This window comes from Athene cunicularia (genome assembly GCF_003259725.1).
Source record: "Athene cunicularia isolate RWA chromosome 4 unlocalized genomic scaffold, athCun1 chr4_part3, whole genome shotgun sequence".
NCBI classification, from domain to species: Eukaryota; Metazoa; Chordata; class Aves; order Strigiformes; family Strigidae; genus Athene; species Athene cunicularia.
In genome coordinates, this window is record NW_020799100.1 from 5,440,951 (window position 1) to 5,451,942 (window position 10,992).

General features: G+C 49.9%; 2 protein-coding genes and 1 non-coding gene across 3 annotated transcripts; 1 reads left to right on the forward strand and 2 right to left on the reverse strand.

Moving 5' to 3' along the window:
- The first annotated feature begins 1,311 nt into the window (after positions 1 to 1,311).
- On the forward strand, positions 1,312 to 6,377 carry SOWAHD (sosondowah ankyrin repeat domain family member D). The gene has a single exon (XM_026848886.1). The coding sequence runs from the start codon at positions 1,635 to 1,637 to the stop codon at positions 2,643 to 2,645; it is 1,011 nt and encodes a 336-aa protein (XP_026704687.1). The 5' UTR covers positions 1,312 to 1,634; the 3' UTR covers positions 2,646 to 6,377.
- A 2,428-nt stretch (positions 6,378 to 8,805) lies between these two features.
- RPL39 (ribosomal protein L39) lies at positions 8,806 to 10,991 on the reverse strand (the record flags this gene model as incomplete). The annotated part of the gene is made up of 2 exons (XM_026848764.1): positions 8,806 to 9,151; positions 10,825 to 10,991. Coding segments are annotated over 2 exons (216 nt in total), but the record flags the coding sequence as incomplete, so codon positions are not given.
- Positions 9,616 to 9,747, reverse strand: LOC113480269. The gene has a single exon (XR_003398458.1). It is a non-coding gene; the product is annotated as a small nucleolar RNA SNORA69 (small nucleolar RNA).
- Position 10,992: the final 1 nt, after the last annotated feature.

Sequence of the window (10,992 nt, forward strand, 5' to 3'; positions counted from 1 at the left end):
GGGTGGCCCTAAATGGGGCTTCGCACCATCAGTGCCTTCATTTCCCCAAAGCAGCACCTCTTTTCCCTCCTTGTTTTGCCCAGCTACCACCCAACAAGTGTTTTAAACTGTTCCCCAGGATCCCACAGCCGTGTAGGTCAAGTTTTCTGCTTCCCTGAGACCACAAAAGCTACCAACAGCCAGTGACAAAACCAGGCTGTGCCAGAAAGGGAGCAAGGGAACAATTATGTTTTCACCACTAGTCGTTTGGGCTTTAGGGGATGATGCCAGCTCCCCACACATCCCAGAAAAACTGCTCCAAGTGGCTGGAGAAAGGCAAAGCTCTCTCAATGGCCAACGACCAACCTAGGGCAGGTCAAGCAGGGCTAAAGCTTAGGGAAGGCAAAGAAAAAGGGTTGAAGGGCCTGGTGTGGTTCTTAGGTGCCTGATCAAAACTACCTGGTGGCAGTTCAGCCATGCTATGGGTGTCTGGACAAGAAAGGCCTTGGGAGAAATGGGACTAGAGGCTGTTTCCTAACAAAATTAAGGTACAAACTGGTGGCTGCAGCTGCCAATAACGCTGCCCATGGCGCCTTGCTGGGAAGTGAAACACAGAAGAGAGGAAGGCCAAAATGCCACTTGGCCTTGAGCACAGCACCAAGGAGCTGGCAATGGTGGGGGGCAGTTTGGGGGGCTGTAAGGCAGGTACCTTAGCAAGGCACCCGGAGCTTTGGGGTGCAGCCAGTGGCAGAGGAAGTCCCCCCAGGACCAGTGTTACGCATTTACGTGTGCCAGCCACCATAACAGTGTCCGACCCCAGGATCCTGCTGAGAATGCCAAATCCAACTAAAGGTTTCCAGTTAGTCTTCTATTAGCCCTTCAGTGACAGCTCGAGCTGGGTGCATCCAGAGAGGGACCCCTACACCAATTCACGCCTCTCAATTATACCTGTGCCACCCATCACCCAATCCCCAAATCCAATCTCCTAATTCTGGTCGGTGATCTCTTGATTTCTTACTGGTTTTCACTGTCCCTGGGCTGGCTTTCTTCTGAGGTTACTTCATTCTCTTGGAATTGTCTCCTTGGTTATCTTCTTTATTCTGCTCATATCTGCTGAATTCAGCAAGTTCTTTGTTAGCAGCATTAGTTTTACCAAAAGTTTACCCTTGTTCAGCTCTTGCAGCCTAAGGCTTCAGCTACTTTAGCTGCTAATGCTAAGCCAGTAATGCTCAATGAGATTATTCACAGAGGAATAATGTTAGTCAAATTTCTGCTGTAACACCAGCATCGGGCTGTCTGGGCCCCCCCTCCACTCGCCCCAGCAGTGCCACATGTCCCGTGGGGCCCCGCACACCCTCCCGCTCTCCCTGTGACAGCACAGCCGAGCGGGGCCCGGGGGTCAGACGGCACGTGGCTGTGGCCGTGCCCAGCACTGGCGGCAACCATGGACACGGCGTGACCAAAGGTCGCCTGCACCGCCCCAGCAGCGCGACAGTGCTGCGGAACTGCGCCGTGCCCGGTGTGCCCTCCCGCCCTGCGGAGTCGGTTCCTCCTTTGCTTAAGCCGGGGCAGGAAGTGTGGGGTGAGAGTTGGGGAGCGCGAGCTGTGCCCTGCCGGGGAGCGGGCTGCTGCCCAGCCCCGTGGGAGGCACAGCCATGGCTCGGCGGGAGCGGGAGCAGGGCTCGGCGGAGCAGAAGGTAGCTGGCATCGCCAGGACGTTCACACTCCTGGGAGCCGCCCGGCCGCAAGTGGGGAGCCTAGCCCGCAGCTCCCATCTCTGGCCGGCTGCCACAGGGAGCAGGGAGCGTTTCCATCCACTGCAGAAGATGGACACCAGTAGGAGTGTCGACCGGGGCAGCCATAGCCTGGGGAGCTGGGGTAGGACTGCGGGCAGGCTCTCCATCGGCCCCGGCAGTACCCGGAGAAAGGAGCTGAAGGAAATCCTCCTGCAGAGCAATAGCCCCAGCAGCACGGTGCGGTTTGCTGCCGCTCAGAAGACATCCAACGACAGCAGTGTCCTTGCAGGGCTACACCAAGAGCAGAAGCCTGAGCAGACCCCCGAGGAGCTGTCTCTTGCCTTGGATCCCCTGGAGCATGAGTGGCTGCTGACGGTGGCACAGGGTGATGCAGACAACATCATAAGGCTGCTGGACCTGGATCCCAGCCTGTTGACCAGGAAAGACTTTGTGACGGGATTCACCGCTCTCCACTGGCTTGCCAAGCACGGCCACTATGAGAGCTTCATCCAGGTCATCTCCCACGTGCAGAAGAAGGGCTATCCTGTCAACGTGAACATCCCCACAGCCAGTGGCGGGTTCACCCCCTTGCACCTGGCCGCCCTGCAAGGACATGAGCTGCTCATCAAAGTGCTGGTGGGAGCTTACGGGGCAGACACCAGCCGCAGGGACCACAGTGGGCACAAGGCTTGGCAGTATCTTAGGGAAGACACCTCCAGGGAGCTGAAGGAGCTGGCAGGGGCCTTGGAGGAGGACTTGGTCCAGCTGTGCTCTCACAACACCAACAACAACTGTAAGTCATCCAGAGAGGCCAGGGTAGGGCGGGACTGTGTGATCTCTGGGGCCGAGGGGAAAGCCCAGAGCTCCTGGAGCCTGTCAACGCTCCGGACCTTTGTCAGACAGGCATTTACTTTCTTCCAAGAGCGCTGAAGCTCTCCTGGCTCATCTGCCTGCAAACCCATGCTGAATAGCAGCCCGAAGAGCTTGCAGGGAGCTGTGAACTTGGCGAGGGCCAGCCAGCGCTTGAAATCTTTGCTAAGAGGGGATTAAACCCCTGCACAGGGGCACCACGGTCACCCGGGGTCTCGCGTGGGCTTTTGGAGCTGTGCCGGTGTGTGTGGGGCAACCACAGCCATCAGGAGCACTGCCTGGGGACAGTCCTTCCAAAAAACTGCCTGTCCCCGGAGGGGGTTTTGCTCCTTTCCCCTGCTGATGGGGATTCCGCAGCTCATCAGAGCCCCGTGGTGGGGGTTCATGTGCCAGCCCCGCTGTGGGGAGCTGCTTCTCTGACACCCTGCGTGCCCGTGGGAGAGCGCTGAGCCACCGTGGGAGGTGGTGTCCCGTGCTGGGGGCCGGGGGTGGACATTTGGGCTGCCCATCCCGGGCTGCCAGCAGACTTTGCGTGTGACTGCAGGTGGGTCATGCAGAAACTCTGTAACTTGGTTCTCTCACCTGTAAAATGAGGCCGTCAGCACTGCCCTGGCTCCCAGCAACACTGTGAGTTGGAATGGTCATGGCGCCTTGGGTGCCTGGATGGAGGCACTGGCAGAATATAATTAAATATTTCACATCCATACCCTAAGATGCCAGAGGCCTGGCACTGGGCTGGTGATGGAGAAACGACGATGGCTTCAGAAACAACCCCCCACAACACTTCTTTATGTATGCTTCTCTGCCGGCAGGGAGAGTGGGTACAGACAAGCAGACCATGTCACCATGCTGCAAACACTTTCCAGCTGCCTCTGAGATACCCAGATCTCTGCCACATGCACCTCCTCTGGGTTGCTGTTTGTTTATGACAGATAAAGCTGTTTCTCAGTAAAGTAAGAGCTGGAGTGTCCAGTTTGCCAGAGGAGGTCAGGCCCAGAAGAGAAGTCTTTCAAAGTGCAAGGCAAGTGCCCCTGGCAGCCCTTCCGTGGGGACCACCAAGACACTCAGCCCTACTGGGGATGGGGGCTGGAGTGGGAGGGATGTCCAGTGGGGTGGCATGGCTGGCTCCCACGGGGACTGGAATCTAGAAGCAGCTCTGTAAAAATGATTCAATGCTCAAAACCATGGAAAAGGTACAAAGACTGTGAGATTATCTTTGTGGCTACTGAGGTCATGCTCAAAAATGAAGCTCTTGAGAAACATCCCTACAGCTGTATAACCCCACATGTATGTACTGGTAACTGCATTAAAAGGGCAAAGCCTCTGCTCACCTGTTTGTGTTTTGTTCACCAAATGGAGCTTTGACCAGCTGATTTCAACTTGCTTTTCACATTCTCAAAGGCCAGAGCTGTGTCAAAATAGCTTCAGAAAAACAACTGCTCCTTCCTCTTTTTCATCATCATGAGACCATTTCTACCACCTTAAATAGCAGTCCCATTTGAGAAGTGACTCTCAGACAGCAACTGGGGAGTTTCTGTTCCCCATCACAGAGCAGCAGTCCTTGCAGAGACACCTCACTTCCAAGGGGAGCCACAGTTTCTTTCCAGCTGCATTTCTGGGGGTCTGCAGAGGTGACTCTAGATGATCTCTGGCCTGGCTTCACTGGTGAATTTACACCTTAAGGAAGAAAGTTCCATGGGTAACTCCCTCAGGGGAACTTAAGCCTGTGAGTTTCATAGACCCTCTGCAAACCCCGTTTATATTCAGATTGTGCTAGAAGTGCTGCTCAGACACCAGAATAACCCAGTCTGCGGTGGATGACACATGAAAGAACAGCCTCCAGATGAGTAGATAGTGATCCAGTGACTGGATAGTGTCCAGTCCAGGTGACTGGTTGGACACATAGATGTGTCTGGGCATCTTTTAAATCACTGAAGTCAGCAGCAGAGACATACAAAACAGACTGGGAATGTATTTAATGCCTAACCTACACCAGTTTTGTAATGCTATAACAGATTAAAGACTATGGCAACATTGCTCCTTCCAGAACTTCTCTGACCACATCCATGCCACGGGACAGCAGGCTGGTTTCTAATGAGGCTGGTCACACCATCGCAAACTCCATGAAAAGCACTGATGTCAAAACACCAGTGACTTTTAGTTCTAACTAAGATACTGTTGATAAAGAGAGGTGGGTGCATGTCTGACAAAGTATTTTTCGACCTATTAGCCTTCTATCACCCTTTTGCAGCAGCATGCTGTCTGGGAGAGGGTGTGGGAACTGCTCTTAAATCCTCCTCTGGTAAGGTGCAGAGTAAACAGTGGAATTACAATTTCCTTGAAGGAGCTGTTTCCTTGGCATTTGTACCTGCAGCTTAGTCATGCTCCACCAGGAAACATGGAATTCAGTGTTCCATTTTCAAGTGAAATTTAATTGGCAAATGCTACCCTTTATGACTAAATGATTTTTTGTACTTGCCTCCCCTTGACAACTAACTCAAACCCCTAAAGGCTGCTTTTCCCCCCATCTTTTGGTCATAGGTTTGAAGCTGTGTTCTGCTCTGAGGCAAATTAGGCAGGCACTTCAGAAGGAGCAAGACCCTGCTTCTCTGGGTGGTGTTACAATATACTCATCAACGCCACCCCCTGCCTTGCCTGCGCTGCAAGTGTTCCTCTCCACAGAGCAAAAAAAAAAGATCTTCAAATCGCAGTATCCCTTCTGCTGCTGTACACCATGTTTGCCCCAAACACCACGCCAAACCCAGTGACCCACCCCTCTGTCTTGCACCATTTATTTTCATACCTACAGAGGGGCAGTTGGTTTGGAAATATGTTTAAAAAATATTCCTCAAATATACAGTCAGCTCTCACTATGCTTCTCAGAAAACAAAAGCATAGCCACCAAAATTAATGGACCAGAATATGCAAATTATGTCGATTTTTTTCTTTAATGTTTCTGTTGATGTCTCAGTTATCCTGTGTTAGCTCAGCTCTGCAGAGATTTCTGATCCCCCCTGTAACTCTCACAGGGCAGGAGAAGCTGCCGCAGGAACAACAGAAATCATTCAAACTCAGAGGTATTTGTGTTGGTTAAGGTTTTGCAGAAGATTGATTTTAACCCAATTTTAATTTGTTCTAAATTTACTTAGTGTTATCTCTTAATGTCCAATTTGAAAAGCAGATTCAGTCAAATAGGGAAAAAATAATACAAGGGGTTATTTTCTAAAGCAGCTCCTTGGTAGAAGCTGTTTCCATCTAATAAAATTAGCACAGTAGTGATAGTAATAGGGAGACTATCTAATAAATAGTAATAAATAGTTCAATCTATTGCTCAGGAAAGCCTTCCCACAAATGCCATGGAGAAAACCATCTCTTTCCATTCTCAAGTTAATAAAATTACTTTTTTCCTCCTCAGCCAGGTCCACAGACACAATTAGAGAAACTGTGAGTCGCTTTATCTGCCAGCAGCAGTGATAGGGAGAAGCAAGGGGCATTTCACAGGGCTCTAGGGATGATCTTCGATCCGCAGCAGTGCTGCTATTTCCTCAACACTTGCTTAAAAGAGAAGAGCACAGAAGAGATTTAAAAAACATGGGGGTAAAAGTGTTTGCAGCACGTGGGCGTCTGTTGAACATCTTTGGCAATGCTGTTTGCTGCGTTCCTGTTGCAGCAACTGCTTTCCCCCAGTAACAAAGTAGAAACTAGACTCTTACCAGGCAGGAAAAGAAACTAGAAGATACCTCTGAAGCTGGTAAAAATCCCAGCCTTGCTCTCCTGTGCTCACAGAAAGCTCCAGCACACCTTAGGACGGACAGACTGTCACGAGCTCTGAGCGAAGCTGCCCATGGGGTCACAGCCCCCTCCGGGCACATCCCCCTGCTCCACCGTGGGGTCCCCCCCGGGCTGCAGGTGGGTGTCTGCTCCCCCGTGGAGCTCCCTGGGCGCAGGGCACAGCTGCCTCCCCATGGGCTGCCCCACGGGCTGCAGGGGAACCTCTGCCCCGGGCCTGGAGCACCTCCTGCCCCTCCTCCTGCACTCACTTGGGCTCTGCAGGGCTGGTTCTCTCACATCTCACTCTCTCTAGCTAAAGTTTCTTCTTGAGCAGTTTTTTCCCCCACTTCTTATATCCGTATCCCAGAGTTGCTGCCACCACCACTGATGGGCTTGGCCAGCGGCAGGTCCATCCTGGAGCTGGCCAGCATCGGCTGTCGGACACGGGGAAGCTTCTGGCAGCTTCTCACAGAGGCCACCCCTGTAGCCCCCACTACCAAAACCTTGCCAGGCAAACCCAATACAGTTATGCGTTTACACATGCTTGGGCATATGCTGCTGCCCAGCATTATTTACTACAAATTGTAACAGGAAGGAGATAAATCTATTTACCTCCAACATGAAAAGCAACACAGAAGGTGTGGCAGTCTGAAGCTTCCTCAGGAAGCTGCCACCCAGGACCTGAGCCACCTCAGCAGGCTGAACCCAGGAAACAGCACCAGAGCACTTCACAGCCCTCGGCATCAGGATGGGCTTTGCCGCAGGCATGTCCAAGAACAGGCTCACACCTTCAGTGTTTCCTGCTGATGAGTACTTACCCCAGGGCTGCACTGCAGAAGGGAAAGGAGCAGCAGCCACGCGGGACGTGGTGCTGAGCCACAGCTGCCTCCTCCACTTCCCTGCAGTAAAAAGGTGATGGTTCACAGGCCCCAGTGGAGTGCCAGTGTCGGGGAGCTGGAGTGCTGACTACTCTGAGGGGTTTGATCCCTTCTTTCCTCTCTCCCTTTTTAAATAGCTGCTAACTTTTCCTTTGAGCAACATCTTAAGTTACTACCTTTCTGCTGAGGATGTTTTAAATTAAGCTGCACCTGTGGCTGGCATCAAGACCAACTTGACAAACTAACAAAACTCAGAAGATTGTTATTCTAGGGAACATGCAGACATTATGTACTACAGTCTATAGGAGTATCACATTTTGCAGATCCAGTGCCCTTGCTCTAGTCTTCCATTCTCCTTTCCTACCTCCTAAAGTGAAACTTTCATCTGATTATTCCATCGCACCCACTCTTAGCCAGGATCTTCACCCCAGGCTCCAAGGGCTGCACTGCCCCACGTCCTACCCAGGAACCGCTCCTGGTGCTGCAGGCACAGGGGCTAGACACACACAGGGCAAGAAGCCCCCATCCTCAGCTGCCACAGGCAGGACATTCACGAGGAGCCACCCGCAGCTGACTCTAATGGGTGTCCGGGGGCAGCCTTGCTGGTTGCTCAGGTGCAGGACAGTTAGCCTTGGTATTCAAGTATCACTGATTATTCTCAGCTCCATGTTCTTGCTCCCCGGGCAAGTATTTTCATAGTGCTTCTGGGCACAGAACCTATCAGCATTTGCCCAGTGCCATCATTCGCACTGTTCAACACTTAAGAGTTGGGAAATGCTCTTCCATCAATAAAAAAAAACGCAATAAGCGATCCGACTGACCCACAGGCCTAGCTACACTGTACTACGTGGTCTACCCTGGATGGACAAAAGGGCCATGTGGGAGCTAACAGTGGAGTAGAGAACCTGCAGCTGTTACAGGAGCCAGCCATAGGGAACACAGATGCATCCAACGTGTAAGCATAATATGAGAGGGTGGTAACTGGAGACGGATTTGGTTTAGGCAAGAGGTTTTTAGTCTGGATCCCCCTCACCTAACACAGCACACCTTGAACAGGAAGCCACCTAACCCCAGAGCATTTTCAGTGTGCTTTGTTCTCCAGCCCCATGAAACGCACCCAGCAGCTTCTCAGACACATCTTTCACACATTCTGACAATACTGCTTATTTTTTTAGCAACATTTCACAAATCTACCAGAACTGTATTCCAGAGTCTTTCCTGAGGTTAAGTAATAAGAGGCTGATGCTCCAGCTATGGTAGCCATGATGGCCTATGGACCATAAAGTGAAGTCTGGCTTTTTCAAACCTGCCTCTAGAACTTTTTAACTATTTGTTTGTCTAATAAAAGATTGTCTTCAAATCACCTCCTCTAAAATCAGCTCTGATTTTTACCCCTTTTCTTTAAAAAAACTGTAAACCTCTGAGAGTAAAGCCTAATGTAAGTGAAAAAAGAAGACAGACTATCTGAAAAGAGCCAACAAGGTTTCTCACACTAAGATTATATTCACAATATCAGTAGTTTTGATTCTGTTACTATTCTACCATATATATGAGAAATAATTTCATCCAAGTCATTCAGGTCTGTATTTATTAGTAAGCCCGTACACTGGCAATACTCATGAAAATGCCTGAAAAAAAAAGAACACTAATAGAACACAGTCTTCATGTTTCAGATGCAAATTACTTCAAGATTTTCCCAGTTAACATCAATAACCCAGACTAGCTTATAAAAAAAACCCCAAACACTGGGGATTGCAGTCCAACACTACAGAAGGAATCATTTGGGGATCGCCGAACAGCATGTGGGGTGTACCAATCTGATGCAGAAAGACAAGTGTTTAATTAGAGTTCCCAGGAGACAGTCTCTCTTACAAGCCCAGTTTGGTCCTTCTCCAGTGTCTCCTTTTGGAGTTGTACCTAAGACAGAAGTAGCGTAAATTAGCAAAGCACACATACATACACATTTGAGGATGCAAAGTGGAAACTACCTTGAATTAGCTCAGCAGTAAAGGACTGAAATCTTTCCTATGTGCTATAGTGGCAAGCTGACAATCAGCTGTGCACTTATTTTTAAAAATTCCCATCTCTGTTTACTTTCTTGATTCACTAACCAAGTGGGTTAGTACATTACTGCAACAGATCCTAAACTTCAGAGAGATAAAGATGCCTGCAGAGATGCATCGGCACTGGTGTGTGAATATTCTACCTCCTCTTTTGGAGACTGTGCTTTTGCATTGATTGTCCAATGAGAATGAAAACTACCTCTTGAATATAGTTCATAGCCTAACACAAAAAGTATCATTTTTGTTCAAAATATGAAAGCAGAGTAGTGTATGGAAAAAGACCCTCTTTCAGGAAAGTATATTTATTTATGAGTATGGACTTGTACATGTTAAGAACAAACGGTTTCACCACCATATAGGCAAAACCGAAGACAGCATTAACAGAGTTACTCTCAGCAGGAAAATGGCAGTGCTCCCACAGAATGAAGCACTGCAATTGCAGCCTGCTTTATCACACAGTTTGGATAAAACTAATGACCGACGTACTGAAGTGCCAAATGACAGAAATTTAGAATTTTGCCCCATGATAAAGTATTCTAAAGTACTGCAATTTAGCTAAAACAAAACTCCTTTATAAGTCAGTATCTCGAAGACAAGAGTACAGTCTGGGGTGCACAACATCATTTTTTCCTAGACAGAAACAAGTCAGAAGTAACAGGAACAGCACCTGACAATTCTGTGCCGTTTCACTGCCTGAGCCAGCTACTGCTACGGTCACTTTCCTCACTACTTAGGACAAAAAGTGATCTGGGAGCAAGAATTCTATTCCCTTAAGAAATCTAGAGAGGGGCGTAGCAGATAAAAAGCTGGCTGCACAGCACGAGTCACTGAACTGTACTGGTTGAAGCTTTGAAATTAAGAGGGCTCAGATATGCACCACCTTGTGCAGGCCTCACATTTACTTAGTATTCTGCGGTATTCTCATTGTATTTTCCTAGATACAATGCTTGAAAATAAACACTACAGGCAAAGAGAAAGGAACTCTTGTAAATTAATTCTGCAGTCACATGCGCAGGATCTCATACTACCCATTTTATCTTCCATACATCCAACAGGCCCTTTGCTCCCTGATGCACGATCTGTCTCTCAGAACACCCACGCTCAGTAAGATGCTGTTCCCTGAGCATGCAGGAACCCAGAGGGACAGCTGTGAGAGGGGGAAGGTGTTGGGAAGGGTAACGTCAAAGCAGAGAGATTACTAGGGTAAAACTCCGGAATCAATAATCCAACGTGCCATCACCTAACGTCTGTGGATACTTGCACAGCACGGGGATGAACCGCACTGCCACGGAAGGAAATGGCGCGGCAGCCCCACACCGCTTCAAGCAAACACAGAGGGCTGCCAGGATCCGGTGGAGTTACTCATCTGCAGCAGGATGCCTGTACGGTACTGGCGGCCCCAGAACTGCACTCCTGCTTACATGTTTTTACAAATCAGCTGCTGACTCCAGTCCACACCGCACTGGCAGCCCGATGGAGAGCCTGAGGGGCTGCACTTCCTCAGAAAGCCAGAGCCGATCTCGTTACCTGATCTTATTGCCCGTTTTCATGCGAATCCATTGCGGGATTGGCCGGTTCTGCTTCTGTTTCTTAGCAAGGAAGCGTTTGATCTTGAACGTCTTGTGAGACGACTGGAAGAAAGAGCAGCTGTTAGTCCCGCACGGCAGCCCCGCACGGCCCCCGGCTCGCAGCGGG